This window comes from Limanda limanda, chromosome 7, assembly GCF_963576545.1.
Source record: "Limanda limanda chromosome 7, fLimLim1.1, whole genome shotgun sequence".
NCBI lineage: Eukaryota > Metazoa > Chordata > Actinopteri > Pleuronectiformes > Pleuronectidae > Limanda > Limanda limanda.
In genome coordinates, this window is record NC_083642.1 from 8868274 (window position 1) to 8891712 (window position 23439).

Sequence of the window (23439 nt, forward strand, 5' to 3'; positions counted from 1 at the left end):
ACGTGTATTTTCTAAAAGTGTATTTATTTATTTTCATTTCATAAATCAACCAAATGTGTAAATTGCTTGGAGGTTCCCAAACTGCAGGTAAGATGTTTAAGTGCGTAATGTCAAAGTACACAATCTAAACTTTGCGGTATATAAATATATTAATAACCATCCGGATCTTAATCATAGTCACAAACAAGGCATGGAAAACACTGAAAGGGGCGATGCTTACACTGAACATGCACCGTATACACCACATTAAACTGATTACTTTTCTACGTCGTTAATACAATATGATCAGGAATGATTGGTTGATCTAAACTAGGATGTAGATTTGTTTGATACCTGATACTTATGTTATTGTTTTGCAAAAATGAATGCGTTAGTACACTATATTTTCTATCGATACAAGCCTCCGGTCATGTCTATAGTCCTATAGGATGCAGGGATAGCTCTAAAAAATTAAGTGCAACTACAATGAACTTTCCTGATGTAATGTTCTGACTTCTTCATGACACCTATCAAATTACATCATACGATGGGGAATCATTTTCTGATCAACATAATATTTTTTTACTATTATTCACAGAGTTATGTAAGGAAAAGTGTTCTTATGCGCCATTTTTCATGTCGACCTTGACCTCGACCTTTGACTGATCTGCTCCAAAAACGAATCACCTGGAGATACTTTCCCTAGTAGTATTTCTAAGTTTGATGAAAATCCGCCCATGCGTTGCTGGCGGTCTGTGTGTGTGGGACACACACACACAAACACCATGCTGGCGTCCAGGGTAAAGACGAGTGCCTTACTTGATGTTAAACGCATATTCCAGCTGTGACATGTGACTGTGAACATGCACCGTATACACCACATTAAACTGATTACTTTTCTACGTCGTTAATACAATATGATGGAATTATTGGTTGATCTGAACTAGTAGATTCGTGTGATTCCTGATCCTTATGTTATTGTTTTGCAAAAATGAATGCGTTCAGTACACTATATCAAGTTATTTTCTGACGTCATTCCTACCATATGATTATAAATTCATTTTCTATCGATACAAGTCTCCAGTCATGTCTATAGTCCTATAGGATGCAGGGATAGCTCGAAAAATTAAGTACAACTACAATGAACTATGCATGATGTAATTTTCTGACTTTTTCATGACACCTATCAAATGAAATGATAGGAGGGGGAATAATTTTCTGATCAACATAATAGTTTGTACTTTTATTCACAGTTCAGAGTTATGTTAGGAAACAACCTTTGACTGATCTGCTCCAAAAACGAATAACCTGGAGATACTCTCCCAAGTAGTCACACCATGCCACACACACCATGCTGGCGTCCAGGGTAAAGACGAGTGCCTTACATGATGTAAAAGGCATATTCCAGCTGTGACCCTCAAATCTGTGTGTTGTTGTCTTGAGCTGTTTGGTGACAGATGTTGCCCAAGGTCATGAACTTTGGCCCTAAATCATTCAGAAACTCTGTTTCATCTCCCAGGTTGCTGAGGGACAGCTTATCCAGTGACTGGCATTTGCTGTTCTGACCCTCGTAGGCATATGCAAAGGGCTGTTGCATCGGGTGGTCGATAATGTCTCCATCAACCAAGTGGAGTTTCTGTGGAATTTAGTAAAAATAGATTTTCTGGGTCAGTTTGTCAAAAAGAGCTGAAGGCTGAAGGCAAAGGCAGTAAAACATCACAGGGATTTCGTTCTCATCATGTCCTGCATATGCTTGTTATTTAATTTATTCTCATTCACTAAATCATTGTTTTGTCCTGTTCATCAGTCAGTGCTCTGCAACCTGTACAGCTTGTTGAATTTTATAATCAGTTAAGACGAGTGCTTTATGAACATTAAGAGAGGATGCCTGGCGTTCAGCTCTGTGTCATCTTACCCTTTCGATGAGATCAGGGAGGAGGATATTTGACCGCATGCTGAAAGACTGCATGTAGCTGGTGGAGCCTCCCTTCATGGGTACCTGGGTTTTTTCAAATGCCTTGTTAACAAGTCAAAGACATTACTTTTTGGCTACTTATGAAATAAAGTTCCATCATTGGAGAGCGCCACTTACCCGGTAGCTGTTGCTCCTGGTTGTATTCCTTGATATGTTCTAAAAGGAAGAAAAACAAGTACAAATCATATTCATTCTTCTACCTTCTGCCTTCACAATCTCTTTGTGCTCTCTTTCTGTAAATGTTTTGAGGACATTTGCCTCTGGATCGAGCGCCATTACAAAATCCAAAACATATTTTAAGCAATGAGTTTCCTGGTTCTGTGCTCAAACACCAATACGACCAGTGGAGACCATCAAATTTGATTAGTTTCCCAATCAAGTGACTAATTTTACTCTCTTAAAACGGTGAAAAAGGTTTTGTGCGTAAACAGAAGTATATATACACTACCGTTCAAAAGTTTGGGGTCATGTAGAAATGTTCTTATTTTTCAATGAAGATAACATTAAATTAATCAGAAATACAATCTATACATTGTTGATGTGGTAAATGACTATTCTAGGTGGAAACGTCTGGTTTGTAATGAAATATCTACATAGGTGTATAGAGGCAAATTTCCAGGAACCATCACTCCAGTGTTCTAATAGTACATTGTGTTTGCTAATCGCCTTAGAAGACTAATGGATGATTAGAAAACCCTTGAAGACCCGTGTGCAATTCTGTTTGCACAGCTGAAAACTGTTTAGCTGTTGAGAGAAGCTATAAAACTGGCCTTCCTTTGAGCTAGTTGAGTATCTGGAGCATCATAATTGTGGGTTCGATTATACTCTCTAAATGGCCAGAAAAAGAGAACTTTCATGTGAAACTCGCCAGTCTATTCTTGTTCTTAGAAATGAAGGCTATTCCATGCAAGAAATTGCGAAGAAACTGAAAATGTCCTACAAAGGTGTGTACTACTCCCTTCATAGAACAGCACAAACAGGCTCTAACCAGAGTGGTAAGGGAGAAGTGGGAGGCCCCGGTGCACAACTCAGCAAGAAGACAAGTATATTAGAGTCTCTAGTTTGAGAAATAGACGCCTCACAGGTCCTTAATTGGCAGCTTCTTTAAATCGTACCCGCAAAATGCCAGTGTCAACGTCTACAGTGAAGAGGCGACTCCGGGATGCTGGCCTTCTAGGCAGAGTGGCAAAGAAAAAGCCATATATGAGACTGGCCAATAAAAAGAAAAGATTGAAAAGAACACAAACATTGGACAGAGGAAGATTGGAAAAAAGTGTTATGGACAGATGAATCAAAGTTTGAGGTGTTTGGATCAAACAGAAGAACATTTGTGAGACACAAAACAGGTGAAAAGATGCTCGAAGAGTGCCTGACGCCATCTGTCAAGCATGGTGGAGGTAATGTGATGGTCTGGGGCTGATTTGGTGCTGGTAAAGTGGGAGATTTGTACAAGGTAAAAGGGATTTTAGATAAGGAAGGCTATCACTCCATTTTGCAACGCCATGCCATACCCTGTGGACAGCGCTTGATTGGAGCCGATTTCCTCCTACAACAGGAGAATGACCCAAAGCACACTTCCAAATTATGCAAGAACTATTTAGGGAAGAAGCAGTCTGTCTGTAATGGAGTGGCCAGTGCAGTCATCATATCTCAACCCTGTTGAGCTGTTGTGGGAGCAGCTTGACCGTATGGTACGCAAGAAGTGCTCATCAAGCTAATCCAACTTGTGGGAGGTGCGTCAGGAAGCGTTGGGGGAAATTTCTACAGATTACCTCAACAAATTAACAGCTAGAATGCCAAAAGTCTGCAATGCTATAATTGCTGCAAATGGAGCATTCTTTGACGGAAGCAAAGTTTGAAGAACAAAATTAATATTTCCAATAAAAATCATTATTTCTAACCTTGTCAATGTCTTGACTATATTTTCTATTCATTTTGCAACTCATTTGATAAATAAAAGTGAGTTTTCATGGAAAACACGAAATTGTCTGGGTGACCCCAAACTTTTGAACGGTAGTGTATATATCTTTAATAAATATATATATATAAAGGCCAGAGACAGCAAATTGTTAATCATAACACAAATTAATAAATCAAAGTGTGCACTCACCATGCTCTGCCCTCCAAGAAATCTGCGAGTGTCATGCATTTCCATTGCGCTCGTGTTAGAATGACTCTGTCAGTGACACACATTAAGGTTAATTCGGGGGTGGAGGAGCGTAGTAGGACAAGAACAAGGCCTTTTACAACTACACACTTTTTATCAGAAATCCACATTTCAACAAGTTGTGATACTTTAAACCATTCCTTAAAAATCCACAGGTCACAAGTCTTTGTTTTAAAGACTCTCAAACTCAGAAAACTGTTTATTACTCACCATGATGGATCCTACGGTGTTGTATTTGCCCACATTCTGGATCATGACCTGATCCGCTCTGTTTATCTATTTGAGCAGAGAAGATGTGTTAAGCAGACCCCTTTAAAATGTGTAAGAAGCCCCTCCTTGCAGGTTCTCCAGGTTACTTAAATTGTGTGGTATCTGGCTATACTGGTAAAGTTCACCCTGTGAGCTACTTGTCACACAAATCACACAAACCCTGTAACTAAGTTGATACACATGTCAACCGCATACCATTGAACCTCCATAGTAAATCACACATCTGCGTTCATCCCATAGGCTCAGTTAGATATACAAAGAAAAGCAACTGGATTAGAGCTGTCAGAAATTTACCATGAGGGTTAAGACTTTGGACCCACCCTAAAATTGATACAAGGCTAACACGTAAGACCTGTCTCTCAAAAGGTCAACCACGAAAAAAAGGGGAGAGAGAGGTGAGAGTGGCGGTATCAGGCGTACCTGCCCGCTGGCCAGTTTCTGGCTGTCTGTCACAGTTTCACCATTTGAAGATAGCCAGGGCATAGTGGGCATAGCCTGGCAGATAGGGAGAAAAGACATTAAATAACAGTGCAGCCCCCTCAAACTGGGTAGAAATATAGCATATAATGTCACTGCCTTACTCCCACTAAGTTGAACATAGCACACAACCAACTCACTGTGCTTGCAGCGCCGCCTCCTTCTTCGTTGTACTTCATAAGGGTCTGACTGCCCTCATCGTACGGGAGGGTGATGTGTTTCATCGCCCCTTCTCCACACTTACATATAAAGACGAGGAGCAGCACTACAGACACACATCAAATTAACATTTAAGAACATGTTGTGTTTTCAAGGAACTACCAGGTCCCTTAGTCACTGTTGGTTTATTGAGCAGGAACTTTGTGGTTTCATTAATGTATCAATTGACTGCTCTATACTCACATAAAAATATTAGCAATCCCAGAATAATCAATCCAACACCAGCGGCCCCGAGGCTGGTTGATAGCGGCCCTCTGGCTGGGCAAACGTCTGCTTCCCCACAGTTGCACACTATCACATTGACGGTATCTTGTGCGCCCATGCCCTGTTGGTCCTCAATCTTCAGTGGCACAGAGTAGTTGCCATAAGCAAGTGGCTTCAGGCTAACAAGGCCGCCTTCCATACCTGGAGAAGAACGTCAAGAAAGTTAAATAGTATCTTTTTGCTTGGAACAATTTATTTTATTGACGTGGGTGTAAAGCTACATACTAACCGAGATCAGGGTCTAGTTTCCATTGCGTCTTCAGATTTTCATCATCACCTCCCAGAGAAAAGGCAAAGGGCCCACTGTATGGAGGATCATCTGGGTCTATGACAGGCACCATGGCCCTGTCGCCCTTGTTTCCACACAAAATTACGCTTTTGCTTGCCAGCTTTGGCTTGTTGTCATTGACATCCCCCAGGTGGAACAGCAGCGGGCATGTACTGCTGGCTGGAGGTTCGCCTTGGTAACCAAGGCAAAGAAAAAACTATCACCTTATGAACCCAGTTTACCAATGAACCCTATTCTACAGCTTGTGCTTGATTACAATACAAAGTAGAGCTCCTTCATACCGTCATCAATGGCGCAGATGACTGCTTTGTAAATGCCCTTCTCAACAAAAGGTGATTCTCTGTCCATTTTCATCACTGATGTGACTTTTCCTGAAATCGGGTCAATGGTCAGCCAACCTGCTGGATCTTCGCACAGCACAAACCTGATCACAGATAGGAGATATTTGAGAGTGGAGCAGAACATATTAGGTTAATGACGTTTCTGACAAACGGCCGAGGCAAAAATGAAAGAAAACCTTCAAAGAGAAAGGAGCTGCTTAAAAAATTGTGCTTGATGCAACATGTGGAAACAAATTTAGCAGATATGAACTTATTTGGCACCAACCTGATGTTCTTTAGGTCAGAGTCCGGATCAGTAACCTTTGGAGGGAGCCACCACTTCCCCGGCTCCTCCTCTTCCTTTAGGTACACATCAACTTTCTCTGGGTCAAACTGCGGTGCGTCATTGACTTCAAACATTTTTATTGTGACGTTGACTTTATTTTTATGTGGAAGTGTGACTGTGCCGGTTGATTTGTCTGCACAAACAAAAAGGGGTTCTTCGTTCTCTACTCCTATCTCCAAGGTTATATTAATTGTCCTCTCATAATCCTTCCCCTGAAAAGACATGCAGGTTTAGATCAATACTGGTGCAACGTACAGTTAGGTCCATAAATATTTGGACATTGACAAAATTTTCATCATTTTGGCTCTGTACACCACCACATTGTATTTTGAATGAAACAATCAAAGTGCTTTAAGTGCAGACTTTCAGCTTTAGTTTGAGGGCATTAACATCCAAATCAGGTGAACGGTGTAGGAATTACAACAAATGCACCCCCCTTTTTAAGGGACCAAAAGTAATTGGACAATTGGCTGCTCAGCTGTTCCATGGCCAGGTGTGTTTTACTCCCTCGTTATTTCATTGACAAGGAGCAGATAAAAGGTCTAGAGTTCATTTCAAGTGTGGTATTTGTGTTTGGAATCTGTTGCTGTCAACTCTCAATATGAAGTCCAAATAGCTGTCATTATCAGTGAAGCAAGCCATCATTAGGCTGAAAAATCTAAACAAACCTATCAGAGAGATAGCAATATGCAGTATAGGCCTGGCAGAGCATCACCAGGGACGAAACCCAGCGTCCGGGGATGTCTATTGGTTCCAGACTTCAGGCTGTCATTGACTGCAAAGGATTTGCAACCAAGTATTAAAAGTGACAATTACATTTATGATTATGTGCGTTTGTTCAATTACTTTTGGTCCCTTAAAAAGGGGTTGCCACATATAACATTTGTTGTAATTCCTACACCATTAACCTGATTTGGATATTAATACCCTCTATAAAGCTGAAAGTCTGCACTTAAAGCACAACTTGATTGTTTCATTCAATATCCATTGTGGTGGTGTATAGAGCCAAAATGAGGAAAATTGTGTCAATGTCCAAATATTTATGAACCTAACTATATATTCATGACACATTCTTGACTTGCTCCACTGGGAATAGACCAGGTTTCTAATGGATTGAGATGAGCTGAATTACCTTGATGAAGTTCAGAATACCTTCATTTGTTTCTGGGTCAGTTTCAATTTGGAAAAATTCTTCCTCTTTTTTGTCAACGAAGAAGTATTTCGCCCGCCATCCAGGAGTGTTCGGAGTGTCTTTGTCTTCTACTTCAACTCTCAATAAGTCCTTTTTGGGTTGTGATTCATACACCTCACCATAGAACTGGACAGACAGGACAGATTTATCTTTAACATCATGTCAGCCCAAAGACAAACTTGAATAATAATAATTAGGATGAGGATGATGATAACCCTTACCTTTTTGTTCTTGAACTTTGGTGGATGGGTGTTTGTGTCAACAACATTGAGAGTAACAACAGCAGTGGAGGATAAAGATCTAGGGTCTTTCCCGTGATCTTTTGCTTCAACCGTAACTTTATATGTCTTGATTTTCTGTAACAGATGTGTATGATATTTTACAAACATCATATTGAAAAATCTGTATGAATGTGTAAGCCTGTTTATATCCAGCTGCCCAAAGTAGGTCACAGATCCTCACATCGTAGTCAAAACATCCTTTAAATGTGAGCTGGGCCTTTGTGTTACTGAGCTGTTTCAACTCAATCTTGGGCTCTGCCGGTTCCTGTTTAACCATAGTGATGGTGACTTTAGTGTTAAGCGTGTCCTCCTGATCGTCGTCAGAAACCTCCAGCACCACTGGCAAGATCCCTTGAGGATATTGAAGAAAAGGAAGCACAAAAGAATTAACGAGTTATATTAAAGTAGGAAGTGAGGAACAAGATGAACAAGAACCCAGCATGAGTGCGAGACAGGCTAAAAGATAAAGACCAGATTTGATTATTGAACAGAAATGATAATTATCTCACATCTCCGTTTGACCATCTAGACTTTGTGGGAACTCTTTTTATAGCCATATCAACAGGATAACTCTATAGGGGTGGGAGCGCAACCCAAGGAAGAACCCATTCACTTTTGAAGTGGATCTGGACAAATGGATTAAGGATTTTGTTTTTCTTTAACGTGGTGAGATAGGGCGTTAGCCTTGGCAGAGGTTTGCGCTCTACGAGCACCCTTCTAGTTTTATGTGTGATATGAGTGACTGCAAGAAGAAAGCATGCATACTCAATGAGTCATGCACAACTGCATACTCACCCTCTGTGTTCTCCTTTACATTGAAAATCAGATTCTTAAAAATAGGTGCATTGTCATTGATGTCCTCTACATCTACAATTATAGTTAGTTGATCGTCTATTGCAACGCCGTCCGTCAGGATTTCAAACTTCATCTGTGAGTAAAGGAACACATGAAAGATGATTTCCAGTGGTTACAAAAAAATCAATGAAAGTGTATCTACTGTCAGAGGAACTGGTATTCCAGTATGAAACTCACCTCGAAATGGGGGGTTTTCTCTCTGTCAATTTTTTTTAAGAGAAACACCTCTCCGTTTTTTTCATCAATTCGAAAATAGCCGTCATCCACACCCTTTCCACTGAGATGGAATTCGGATGGATGATCATCGTGTGTTTTCTTGTCATTAAACATCTAGAGTCCAAACACAAACAACTGAGTTGATATAGTTTGCATGTCGGAGCCGGACAAGAATGAGCTTCCACACTGTTTGATAATTTCATTTACAAAAAAAAGTCTTCACCTTTGAAACAAGTGTTCTTTCCCCCACGACAGCTTCTTCCTCTTTTAGTTCAATCGTAGACAAAACCCACCTTCTTTTGGAACGCAGCAAAAGCTCCTGTGGATTAGTAAAGTTCACAGCTGTCATTTTTGCTCACATCAAACCATTGTAGCCGATGGTTACAATTCCAAACGCAAAGTAATTACCCGCTTAGCACGCCTCGTGTGCTTCCCATGTCCAGACTCTGCCTGGGCTGCTAATGCAACCTACAACGACAAGAAAAGTGATCCAATATAACTACTTGATCCATCACTGTATCCTGACACCCCCTGCATTTTATTCACTGTATTTTGTTATTCAGTTAACATCTATGTAGATATGTCCACAACGTGCAGAACCACGTTCACATGCACATATGGGCAACAAATACGGTTTCCACTTCATCTAATCTCTATGACTTTAGAATGTGATGGGAAACCAAAGCGAGAGAAGAAGTCCTGTTAATTGAGTTTACCATTCAAGTCAAAGGTAAAGTCATCGAAGATGTTTGAATCAATAACTGTAAAACAAAATCAATAACTGTAAAAAAAACTAAAAGCTGCACATTACCATGTCCACAACTTGCATTTCATAGTATAATCCATGCAACTGGTTTTGTTTGATAAACTTAAACTTAAAAATAACACTTTGACAGTCAACAACTAGACACTCAGTACATGTGCTATCATTTCTAAACATTCACCTTGTTCATCGTGTTCATTGTGAACCAAATCTTTCTCCCAACTTAACTTACCAGCAGAAGCAGGGAAAAAGTCCTCATCGTGATCCACTCTGTCCAATGTGCTCTGTGGGAATGCTCCAAAGAGTCAATACAGCTCGAGTTAGAGTGGGACAGCCCACAATACCTGCAGGCAGCGGGTTGGCTGACGTTGGTCATGCATGCAGCTGTGCAAGGTGCCTTTTTTTCTCTACTTACACTTAGACCCAGTGGAGATGAGCGTCATGAACATTTCCTATCACTTCCAAATGTGACTTTATTATGGGAGAGTGTTTTTGTGAATACGATAAAGTGACTGAAGTGAACGCAGGGTGTACTGGGAGACGTGGCACGGCTCAGGTAACTCTCATATATACGGCTCATATCACTCTCATATATACATTACCACCCTGCCTCTCCCTTCAAGGTGATTGCCACCTGAGAATTTAGGGAACAGTCTACAACAATAGGTCAAGGGCAGAGTGAATGTTTGTTTTGATGAAATGTGTTCAGCGATCGGTCACAAAAGAATTAAGAAAGAATAACATAATAATGATTCACAACCTGCTTACTACTCAGAAGGCTAATAGACGTACAATACAGAGTTCGGCAACGTGGCTGTTATGTTTCAGTATCCAGGACCTCAGATGAATGTGTTCCTAATTCACACCGGTCGTCCTCGTTGTGAAATACTCTTAATATTCCATCTAATGTCTGGAAGATGATAAACTTGAATCCGTACAATTACTGTATCACAATGGAACTAAACTAATCCATAGATCCATCTTGCAATGACTTCAGACCAGCTCCTAAATAAGTTGACTTTCCAACTCACGATGACTAAAAAACAGACATAACATGAGCACTCATTACTCAGGGGGAACACCCGACCCTCTTTGAACTTTGCATATATTTTTGATCCCAACTACTCACATGCAAAGTTTAGCGATTGCATCTGGCACGGCTGTGGATGCTATAAGTTTGTCCTTTTCACATTAAAACCCAATATGAATGTGTGTCCTGTGACTACTCATGATCAGATTTCACGTCCACGCCCCATTTGCAAATAGGCAAGCACTTCAGCTCTGTTTGCGAGGACCAAACCTGTTTTTGGAGCCATGTCAACTATATGTAAGACTCCATTGTCAATGTGTCTATGAGAGAATGAAGCTAGGAGGGGTATTGTTGAGGACGAGGTGCCTCCGGGACAAAATGTAAACCTGCTCTGTTGGTTCAGGGCCATCATAAAAGTGTTTTTTATATTTCGCAGTTGTTACATGCGAGGGAAACTGAAATAAAATTCTTGGCAGCGAAATGAACTCTTACTCCACTTTATAGGTTTAACCGTCACAGTGAGGGTCTATTGTTTTGTTTCACAATAAGGTGGTACAACTTCACCTTATACTCCAAGCAACGGTTAATTATCTGCAGTTCAGGCAATTGTTTGCCCCCACACACACACACAAAATGTAAGAGTCTTACTTTTTAATACAACAAGAGTTTGTACAAGTTTGTATATTGTGACAGCTATGATGATTTTACTTAAGACTGTCTAACAACGGAGACTGTGGTTAAGTGGGTAATGAGTAGATGAGAACACGCTCTCTGAGCTTTGAAGGTGGTATGTCACAGATGACATTAAAGCGGAAGTTGACTCGAGCTGTAGTGATGATTGAAAACTGAAGGGTGACAAACAGGTTGAACTAGAAAGGAGGGATCCACTAATGTTGACTTGAGGATATTGTTAGATCGGTCACGCTGGTGTTCAGTTGCTTCGAAAGCAGAGTAAGACTGGGGTCAACAAGTTGTATGTTTCAATTGTCCTGGGCCAAAGTTCCTCAACTCTGCATTTTCAGGACTTTTACATGTTGACATGGGAAGTGATGTGATTATTATTTAAACTTGGAGTTTGGAGAGTTCTGTTTTTGCAGGCATGTTAAGCATTCCTTTTTATGTCACGTTTAATTTGTAACTGCTCTGAAGGAGGTTTAGAAGCCACAACTAGTAAGGAAAAGAAAGACAGAAAACCACATACACCAAATATAACTGGTTTAGCCTTATTTTTATTCCGTCCATAGCAAGATGTGGGAGTGGGTAAGAGATGCACAACATTAATAACACTGCAAAATGGTTGTCTTTTAATGTTGATGGTCCACATCTACCGTACAGATCCACAGGCCCACACCCTGACTCACCCACACAAACACACATGTTGTACACGGCATAAACAAGGAAATCCCTCACTCTCAACGAGACAAACACTCAACTGTCAGACTCAACAGGTGCCGATACGTTCCATAATGCAACACTTTGTAGGTACAGGTTCAAAGAACAATGAAATACTCATTGACAAAAACACTCTCATTGCAGCAAAATACAGAAAAAAATAAAAGCAACACACCCAGTAACAGTCCAAATACACAGATTCAAAATTACCAGAGCATGACAATTATTTCAGTGCAGTCAATCAATCTTCAACCAAGCAAAGTAAAGCTTATGGCACATAATCCTTGTTTCATATTACGTCACGATAAAATATTTGGATCTGTAAAAATACAGGTGAGTGCAAAGGTTTAAGGGCCCGGTGCAAATGCCACATTTTAAACCACACAGACATTAAAAAAGCTTTAAGATAATTAGAAGTGAAACTAAGTGTTGCATTTGCAAAAGTTTGGGCAGAAACCAAGGTGGTACAGTACGAGGAACATGTATTTTAGGATTGCAGAAACAGTGCATTACTGTTAAAGGAGAGGCTTATTCTAACGTGCATTTTCTGATCGTGTATTTATTCCTTTTCATTTCATAAATCAACCAAATGTGTAATTTGCTTGGAGGTGCCCAAACGGCAGGTAAGATGTTTAAGTGCGTAATGTCAAAGTACAAAATCTAAACTTTGCGGTATATACATATATTAATATCCATCCGGATCTTAATCATAGCCACAAACAAAGCATGGAAAACACTGAAAGGGGCGATGCTTACCCTGAACATGCACCGTATACACCACATTAAACTGATTACTTTTCTACGTCGTTAATACAATATGATGGAATTATTGGTTGATCTAAACTAGTAGATTCGTGTGATTCCTGATCCTTATGTTATTGTTTTGCAAAAATGAATGCGTTCAGTACACTATATCAAGTTATTTTCTGACGTCATTCCTACCATATGATTATAAATTAATTTTCTATCGATACAAGTCTCCAGTCATGTCTATAGTCCTATAGGATGCAGGGATAGCTCGGAAAATTAAGTACAACTACAATGAACTATGCATGATGTCATTTTCTGACTTTTTCATGACACCTATCAAATGAAATGATAGGAGGGGGAATAATTTTCTGATCAACATAATAGTTTGTACTATTATTCACAGTTCAGAGTTATGTTAGGAAACAACCTTTGACTGATCTGCTCCAAAAACGAATAACCTGGAGATACTCTCCCAAGTAGTCACACCATGCCACACACACCATGCTGGCGTCCAGGGTAAAGACGAGTGCCTTACTTGATGTAAAAGGCATATTCCAGCTGTGACCCTCAAATCTGTGTGTTGTTGTCTGGAGCTGTTTGGTGACAGATGTTGCCCAAGGTCATGAACTTTGGCCCTAAATCATTCAGAAACTCTGTTTCATCTCCCAGGTTGCTGAGGGACAGCTTATCCAGTGACTGGCATTTGCTGTTCTGACCCTCGTAGGCATATGCAAAGGGCTGTTGCATCGGGTGGTCGATAATGTCTCCATCAACCAAGTGGAGTTTCTGTGGAATTGAGTAAAAATAGATTTTCTGGGTCAGTTTGTCAAAAAGAGCTGTAGGCTGAAGGCAAAGGCAGTAAAACATCACAGGGATTTCGTTCTCATCATGTCCTGCATATGCTTGTTATTGAATTTATTCTCATTCACTAAATCATTGTTGTGTCCTGTTCATCAGTCAGTGCTCTGCAACCTGCAACCAGTGCTCTGTGTGATCTTACCCTTTCGATGAGATCAGGGAGGAGGATATTTGGCCGCATGCTGAAAGACTGCATGTAGCTGGTGGAGCCTCCCTTCATGGGTACCTGGGTTTTTTCAAATGCCTTGTTAACAAGTCAAAGACATTACATTTTTGCCTACTTATGAAATGAAGTTCCATCATTGGAGAGCGCCACTTACCCGGTAGCTGTTGCTCCTGGTTGTATTCCTTGATATGTTCTAAAAGGAAAAAAAACAAGTACAAATCATATTCATTCTTCTACCTTCTGCCTTCACAATCGCTTTGTGCTCTCTTTCTGTAAATGTTTTGAGGACATTTGCCTCTGGATCGAGCGCCATTACAAAATCCAAAACATATTTTAAGCAATGAGTTTCCTGGTTCTGTGCTCAAACACCAATACGACCAGTGGAGACCATCAAATTTGATTAGTTTCCCAATCAAGTGACTAATTTTACTCTCTTAAAACGGTGAAAAAGGTTTTGTGCGTAAACAGAAGTATATATACACTACCGTTCAAAAGTTTGGGGTCATGTAGAAATGTTCTTATTTTTCAATGAAGATAACATTAAATTAATCAGAAATACATTCTATACATTGTTGATGTGGTAAATGACTATTCTAGGTGGAAACGTCTGGTTTGTAATGAAATATCTACATAGGTGTATAGAGGCAAATTTCCAGGAACCATCACTCCAGTGTTCTAATAGTACATTGTGTTTGCTAATCGCCTTAGAAGACTAATGGATGATTAGAAAACCCTTGAAGACCCGTGTGCAATTCTGTTTGCACAGCTGAAAACTGTTTAGCTGTTGAGAGAAGCTATAAAACTGGCCTTCCTTTGAGCTAGTTGAGTATCTGGAGCATCATAATTGTGGGTTTGATTATACTCTCTAAATGGCCAGAAAAAGAGAACTTTCATGTGAAACTCGCCAGTAATTTCTTGTTCTTAGAAATGAAGGCTATTCCATGCAAGAAACAGCGAAGAAACTGAAAATGTCCTACAAAGGTGTGTACTACTCCCTTCATAGAACAGCACAAACAGGCTCTAACCAGAGTGGTAAGGGAGAAGTGGGAGGCCCCGGTGCACAACTCAGCAAGAAGACAAGTATATTAGAGTCTCTAGTTTGAGAAATAGACGCCTCACAGGTCCTTAATTGGCAGCTTCTTTAAATCGTACCCGCAAAATGCCAGTGTCAACGTCTACAGTGAAGAGGCGACTCCGGGATGCTGGCCTTCTAGGCAGAGTGGCAAAGAAAAAGCCATATATGAGACTGGCCAATAAAAAGAAAAGATTGAAAAGAACACAAACATTGGACAGAGGAAGATTGGAAAAAAGTGTTATGGACAGATGAATCAAAGTTTGAGGTGTTTGGATCAAACAGAAGAACATTTGTGAGACACAAAACAGGTGAAAAGATGCTCGAAGAGTGCCTGACGCCATCTGTCAAGCATGGTGGAGGTAATGTGATGGTCTGGGGCTGATTTGGTGCTGGTAAAGTGGGAGATTTGTACAAGGTAAAAGGGATTTTAGATAAGGAAGGCTATCACTCCATTTTGCAACGCCATGCCATACCCTGTGGACAGCGCTTGATTGGAGCCGATTTCCTCCTGCAACAGGAGAATGACCCAAAGCACACTTCCAAATTATGCAAGAACTATTTAGGGAAGAAGCAGGCTGTCTGTAATGGAGTGGCCAGTGCAGTCACCATATCTCAACCCCATTGAGCTGCTGTGGGAGCAGCTTGACCGTATGGTACGCAAGAAGTGCTCATCAAGCTAATCCAACTTGTGGGAGGTGCGTCAGGAAGCGTGGGGGGAAATTTCTACAGATTACCTCAACAAATTAACAGCTAGAATGCCAAAAGTCTGCAATGCTATAATTGCTGCAAATGGAGCATTCTTTGACGGAAGCAAAGTTTGAAGAACAAAATTAATATTTCCAATAAAAATCATTATTTCTAACCTTGTCAATGTCTTGACTATATTTTCTATTCATTTTGCAACTCATTTGATAAATAAAAGTGAGTTTTCATGGAAAACACGAAATTGTCTGGGTGACCCCAAACTTTTGAACGGTAGTGTATATATCTTTAATAAATATATATATATAAAGGCCAGAGACAGCAAATTGTTAATCATAACACAAATTAATAAATCAAAGTGTGCACTCACCATGCTCTGCCCACCAAGAAATCTGCGAGTGTCATGCATTTCCATTGCGCTCGTGTTAGAATGACTCTGTCAGTGACACACATTAAGGTTAATTCGGGGGTGGAGGAGCGTAGTAGGACAAGAACAAGGCCTTTTACAACTACACACGTTTTATCAGAAATCCACATTTCAACAAGTTGTGATACTTTAAACCATTCCTTAAAAATCCACAGGTCACAAGTCTTTGTTTTAAAGACTCTCAAACTCAGAAAACTGTTTATTACTCACCATGATGGATCCTACGGTGTTGTATTTGCCCACATTCTGGATCATGACCTGATCCGCTCTGTTTATCTATTTGAGCAGAGAAGATGTGTTAAGCAGACCCCTTTAAAATGTGTAAGAAGCCCCTCCTTGCAGGTTCTCCAGGTTACTTAAATTGTGTGGTATCTGGCTATACTGGTAAAGTTCACCCTGTGAGCTACTTGTCACACAAATCACACAAACCCTGTAACTAAGTTGATACACATGTCAACCGCATACCATTGAACCTCCATATTAAATCACACATCTGCGTTCATCCCATAGGCTCAGTTAGATATACAAAGAAAAGCAACTGGATTAGAGCTGTCGGAAATTTACCATGAGGGTTAAGACTTTGGACCCACCCTAAAATTGATACAAGGCTAACACGTAATACCTGTCTCTCAAAAGGTCAACCACGAAAAAAAGGGGAGAGAGAAGTGAGAGTGGCGGTATCAGGCGTACCTGCCCGCTGGCCAGTTTCTGGCTGTCTGTCACAGTTTCACCATTTGAAGATAGCCAGGGCATAGTGGGCATAGCCTGGCAGATAGGGAGAAAACACATTAAATAACAGTGCAGACCCCCTCAAACTGGGTAGAAATATAGTATATAATGTCACTGCCTTACTCCCACTAAGTTGAACATAGCACACAACCAACTCACTGTGCTTGCAGCGCCGCCTCCTTCTTCGTTGTACTTCATAAGGGTCTGGCTGCCCTCATCGTACGGGAGGGTGATGTGTTTCATCGCCCCTTCTCCACACTTACATATAACGACGAGGAGCAGCACTGGAGACACACATCAAAATAACATTCAAGAACATGTTGTGTTTTCAAGGAACTACCAGGTCCCTTAGTCACTGTTGGTTTATCGAGCAGGAATTTTGAGGTTTCATTAATGTATCCATTGACTGCTCTATACTCACATAAAAATATGAGAAATCCCAGAATAATCAATCCAACACCAGCGGCCCCGAGGCTGGTTGATAGCGGCCCTCTGGCTGGGCAAACGTCTGCTTCCCCACAGTTGCACACTATCACATTGACGGTATCTTGTGCGCCCATGCCCTGTTGGTCCTCAATCTTCAGTGGCACAGAGTAGTTGCCATAAGCAAGTGGCTTCAGGCTAATAAGGCCGCCTTCCGTACCTGGAGAAGAACGTCAAGAAAGTTAAAGTGTCTTTTTGCTTGGAACAATTTATTTTATTGACGTGGGTGCAAAGCTACATACTAACCAACATCAGGGTCTAGTTTCCATTGCTGCTCCAGATTTGTATCATCACCTCCCAGAGAAAAGGCAAAGGGCCCACTGTATGGAGGATCATCTGGGTCTATGACAGGCACCATGGCCCTGTCGCCCTTGTTTCCACACAAAATGACGCTTTTGCTTGCCAGCCTTGGCTTGTTGTCATTGACATCCCCCAGGTGGAACAGCAGCGGGCATGTACTGTTGGCTGGAGGTTCACCTTTGTGGCAAAGGAAAAACTATCACCTTATGAACCTAGTTTACCAATGAACCCTATTCTACAGCTTGTGTTTGATTACAATACAAAGTAGAGCTCCTTCATACCGTCATCAATGGCGCAGATGACTGCTTTGTAAATGCCCTTCTCAACAAAGGGTGATTCTCTGTCCATATTCTTCACTGATGTTACTTTTCCTGAAATCGGGTCAATGGTCAGCCAACCCGCTGGATCTTCGCACAGCACAAACCTGATCACAGAGAGGAGATATTTGAGAGTGGAGCAGAACATATTAGGTTGATGACGTTTCTGACAAACGGCGGATGCAAAAACGAAAGAAATCCTCCAAAGAGAAAGAAGCTGCTTGAAAGATTGTGTTGATGCAAAATGTGGAAAAAAATATAGCAGATATGAACTTATTTGGCACCAACCTGATCTTGTCTATGTCAGAGTCCGGATCAGTGACCTTTGGAGGGAGCCACCACTTCCCCGGCTCCTCCTCTTCTTTTAGGTACACATCAACTTTCTCTGGGTCAAACTGCGGTGCGTCATTGACTTCAAACATTTTTATTGTGACGTTGATTTTATTTTTAGGTGGAAGTGTGACTGTGCCGGTTGATTTGTCTGCACAAACAAAAAGGGGTTCTTCGTTCTCTACTCCGATCTCCAAGGTTATATTAATTGTCCTCTCATAATCCTTCCCCTGAAAAGACACGCAGGTTTAGATCAATCCTGGTGCAACGTATATTCATGAAACATTCTTGACTTGCTCCCCTGGGAATAGACAAGGTTTCTAATGGATTGAGATGAGCTGAATTACCTTGATGAAGTTCAGAACACCTTCATTTGTTTCGGGGTCAGTTTCAATTTGGAAATATTCATCCTCTTTTTTGTCAACGAAGAAATATTTGGCCCGCCATCCAGGAGTGTGTAGAGTGTCTTTGTCTTCTACTTCGACTCTCAATACGTCCTTTTTGGGTTGTGATTCATACACCTCACCATAGAACTGGACAGACAGGACAGATTTATCTTTAACATCATGTCAGCCCAAAGATAAAACTTTAATAATAATAATTAGGATGAGGATGATGATAACCCTTACCTTTTTGTTCTTGAACTTTGCTGGATGGGTGTTTGTGTCAACAACATTGAGAGTAACAACAGCAGTGGAGGATAAAGCTGGTTTCCCATGATCTTCTGCTTTAACTGTAACTTTATATGTCTTGATTTTCTGTAACAGATGTGTATGATATTTTAAAAACATCATATTGAATTATCTGTATGAATGTGTAAGCCTGTTTATATCCAGCTGCCCAAAGTAGGTTACAGATCCTCACATCGTAGTCAAAACATCCTTTTAATGTGAGCTGGGCCTTTGTGTCACTGAGCTGTTTCAACTCAATCTTGGGCTCTGCCGGTTCCTGTTTAACCATAGTGATGGTGACTTTAGAGTTAGGCGTGTCCTCCTGATCCTCGTCAGAAACCTCCAGCACCACTGGCAGGATCCCTTGAGGACATTGAGGAAAAGGAAGCACAAAAGAATTAACGAGTTACATTAAAGTAGGAAGTGAGGAACAAGATGAACAAGAACCCAGCATGAGTGCGAGACAGGCTAAAAGATAAAGACCAGATTTGATTATTGAACAGAAACGAGTATTTTCTCACATCTCCATTTGACCATCTAGACTTTGTGGGAACTCTTTTTATAGCCATATCAACAGGATAACTCTATAGGGGTGGGAGCACAACCCAAGGAAGAACCCATTCACTTTTGAAGTGGATCTGGACAAATGGATTAAGGATTTTGTTTTTCTTTAACGTGGTGAGATAGGGCGTTAGCCTTGGCAGAGGTTTGCGCTCTACGAGCACCCTTCTAGTTTTATGTGTGATATGAGTGACTGCAAGAAGAAAGCATGCATACTCAATGAGTCATGCACAACTGCATACTCACCCTCTGTGTTCTCCTTTACATTGAAAATCAGATTCTTAAAAATAGGTGCATTGTCATTGATGTCCTCTATATCTACAATTATAGTTAGTGGATCGTCTATTTCATGGTATCCCGTCTCGTGCATTATTTCAAACTTCATCTGTGAGTAAAAGAACACATGAAAGATAATTTCCAGTGGTTACAAAAAAATCAATGAAAGTGTATCTACTGTCAACTGGTATTCCAGTATGAAACTCACCTCGAAAGTAGGGTTTTTCTCTCTGTCAATTTTTTTTAAGAGAAACACCCTTCCGTCTTTTTCATCGATTCTAAAAAAGCCGTCGTTCACACCCGTTCCACTGAGACGGAATGTAGAGTCTTGATGATCATCATGTGCTTTCTTGTCATTATACATCTAGAGTCCAAACACACACAACTGAGTTGATATTTTTTGCATGTCGTAGCCGGACAAGAACGAGCTGCCACACTGTTTGGTAATTTCATTCACAAAAAAAAATCTTCACCTTTGAAATAAGTTTTTCCCCATCGACAGGTTCCTCCTCTTTTAGTTCGATCGTAGACAAAACCCACCTTCTTTTGGAACGCAGCAAAAGCTCCTGTGGATTATTAAAGTTCATAGCTGTTATTATTTTTGCTCACATCAAACCATTTTAGCTGAAGTTTAAAATTCCAAACGCAAAGTAATTACCCGCTTAGCACGCCTCATGTGCTTCCCATGTCCAGACTCTGCCAGGGCTGCTAATGCAAACTACAATGACAAGAAAAGTGATCCAACATAACTCCTTTGATCCATCACTGTATCCTGACACCCCCTGCATTTTATTCACTGTATTTTGTTATTCAGTTAACATCTATGTAGATATGTCCACAACGTGCAGAACCACGTTCACATGCACATATGGGCAACAAATACGGTTTCCACTTCATCTAATCTCTATGACTTTAGACTTTGATGGGAAACCAACGCGAGAGAAGAAGTCCTGTTAATTGAGTTTCCCATTCAAGTTAAAGGTAAAGTCATCGAAGGCGTTTGAATCAATAACTGTAAAACAAAATCAATATCTGTAAAAAAACAAAAAGCTGCACTCATTCTATTTCCATGTCCACAACTTGCATTTCATGGTATAATCCATGCAACTGGTTTTGTTTGATAAACTTAAACTTAAAAATAACACTTTAACTGTCAACAACTAGACACTCAGTACATGTGCTATCATTTCTAAGTCTACAAATTTGCCATAAAAACAAACATTCACCTTGTTCATCGTGTTCATTGTGAACCAAATCTTTCACCCAACTTAACTTACCAGCAGAAGCAGGGAAAAAGTCCTCATCGTGATCCACTCTGTCCAATGTGCTCTGTGGGAATGCTCAGAAAGAGTCAATACAGCTCGAGTTAGAGTGGGACAGCCCACAATACCTGCAGGCAGTGGGTTGGCTGGCGTTGTTCATGCATGCAGCTGTTTAATAACCCATTGGAGATGAGTGTCATGAACATTTCATATCACTTCCAAATGTGACTTTATTTTGGGAGAGTGTTTTTGTGAATACGATAAAGTGACTGACATGAACACAGGATGGACTGGGAGACATGGCACGGCTCATTGGAGCCCAGGACATATTCGTGTTCACTCAGCTAAAAGAATGGGGCCACAAGCCTCCCCAGACCGCCTGTGAATGTGGTCTGAGTTATGACAGATGACCTCTAATCCGTCCTCAATGGATCTAGGGTGTGTCCAAGCCTGTAAGAGCTGTCCACTAGTGAAAGGATCACTGATGTTGACGCCATGTTTAAACAGGGTCATGGTGAACACGTGCCAGAGTTCAAACCTCCTTCTGTAGTAGATGTTGCGATCTCCAATACTATAAGCTGAGGTATTGTTGAGGCCGAGATGCCTCCGGGAAAAAATGGAAACCTGCTTTGTTGGTTCGGGGACATCATAAAATGTGTTTTTAATATTCCGCAGGTGTTAGATGCGAGAGAAACTGAAATAAAATTCTTGGCAGTGAAATTAACTCTTACTCCATCCTATAGGTTTAACTGTCACAGTGAGGATCTATTGTTTTGTTTCACAATGAGGTGGTACAACTTCACCTTATACTCCATTAAACGGTTAATTATAGTTCAGGCAATCGTCCCCCCCCCCCCCACACACACACACACAAAAAAAATTTAACGTGGTAACTGCCATAATTAGGAGATTAACGTCTTACTTTTTAATACAACTGAGACTGTGGTTATGTAGGTAATGAGAAGATGAGAACACGCTCTCTGAGCTTTGAAGGTGGTATGTCACAGATGACAGAAAAGCGGAAGTTGACTCGACCTATAATGATAATTGAAAACTGAAGGGTGACAAACAGGTAGACCTAGAAAGGAGGGATCAACTAATGTTGACTTTGAGGATATTGTTGGATCGGTCACGCTGGTGTTCAGTTGCTTCGAAAGCAGAGTAAGACTGGGGTCAACAAGTTCTATGTTTCAATGTTTCTGGGCCAAAGTTCCTCAACTCTGCATTTTCAGGACTTTTACATGTTGACATGGGAAGTCATGTGATGTGATTATTATTTAAATTTGGAGTTTGGAGAGCTCTGTTTTTGCAGGCATGTTAAGAATTACTTTTTATGTCACGTTTAATTGTAACTGCTCTGAAGGAGGTTTAGAAACCATAACTAGTGAGGAAAAGAAAGACAGAAAACCACATACACCAAATTAAACTGGTTTAACTTCTGCCTTATTTTTATTCAGTCCATAGCAAGATGTAGGAGTGGGTAAGAGATGCACAACATTAATAACACTGCAAAATGGTTGTCTTTTAATGTTGATGGTCCACATCTACCGTACACATCCACACGCCCACACCCTGACCCACCCACACAATCACACATGTTGAACACGGCATAAACAAGGAAATCCCTCACTCTCAACGTGACAAACACTCAACTGTCAGACTACGTCTCACGTGGACGAGAGGAGTAACTTGGCTTCAGGTGCCGATACTTTCAGTAATGCAACAATTTGTAGGAACAGGTTCGAAAAACTATAAATTAGTCATTAACAAGAACAAAAACAGCATGCATTTACAATCACAGCTCCTTTCATGATACTGTAAACCGTCTGCACATGCACGCGGCAATCGATTAATGGTTAGTAGAGGAAAAGGAACTTTTTGTTAGTTTGATTTTATTCATTTCTGCCTCATGAAGATCATCTGAAAACACGATGGGACGATGAATGGTCCCTGCACAGTTTGCCTTCTTGGACGTGTGGTCAGTAGCTGTCAGCTTGAGGCATAAAGCATAAACAAAGATGGATAACATGACAGATCCTCAACCGTAAACCTGGACCTGAACCAAACTAAAAAGTAAAAGTAGACATCAAATACATTGATATTTAAGATAACTGGTTTTGACATATCTATTCTAATGACACCTCACCACTGCGATGGTTTCATCCCACAACCGGCTCCAAAATATGCAAGATGGCAGAGATCGTATCTGGGATATTTTGGTTTCATGTCTGGATAAGGTCAAGGAGGAAATGGAGATACGATGTCTATCTTTACACACAGTCCAGGGTTTGGAATCTAAATGCTATGGCACAAAGCCATTTTCCACTTGCAGACAAATAAAAAGCTTAACCACAGAATGATAGACCACAGTTCGATTGGACCGTGCCAGCATCTCTAAATGCAATCTAAATGCCAATAATCACAATAAAATTCAAGATACTTAAAGTTGGTGCAATGAAAGTAAAAAAAAAAAGGTTTATAGGCTGCTGCACACTAG

The 23439-nt window shown here is 40.6% G+C and overlaps 2 protein-coding genes across 2 annotated transcripts; both read right to left on the bottom strand.

The window, feature by feature from the left end:
* Nucleotides 1-1396: 1396 nt before the first annotated feature.
* Nucleotides 1397-9872, bottom strand: LOC133004689 (cadherin-like protein 26). Its single transcript, XM_061074163.1, has 17 exons — nt 9846-9872; nt 8575-8707; nt 7961-8130; nt 7720-7854; nt 7439-7624; nt 6247-6518; nt 5922-6064; nt 5581-5811; nt 5271-5492; nt 5009-5133; nt 4812-4886; nt 4332-4397; nt 3466-3500; nt 3070-3127; nt 2072-2110; nt 1895-1978; nt 1397-1615 (listed from the first exon to the last, which is right to left on the bottom strand). The coding sequence occupies exons 1-17, from the start codon at nt 9870-9872 to the stop codon at nt 1397-1399; spliced, it is 2220 nt and encodes a 739-aa protein (XP_060930146.1).
* A 3480-nt stretch (nt 9873-13352) lies between these two features.
* Nucleotides 13353-20984, bottom strand: LOC133004691 (cadherin-like protein 26). The gene is made up of 18 exons (XM_061074165.1): nt 20958-20984; nt 20154-20246; nt 19651-19789; nt 19037-19206; nt 18802-18930; nt 18520-18705; nt 18131-18402; nt 17807-17949; nt 17472-17702; nt 17164-17385; nt 16902-17026; nt 16704-16778; nt 16224-16289; nt 15358-15392; nt 14962-15019; nt 13964-14002; nt 13786-13869; nt 13353-13571 (listed from the first exon to the last, which is right to left on the bottom strand). Exons 1-18 carry the CDS (start codon nt 20982-20984, stop codon nt 13353-13355), a joined length of 2313 nt encoding a protein of 770 aa, XP_060930148.1.
* Nucleotides 20985-23439: the final 2455 nt, after the last annotated feature.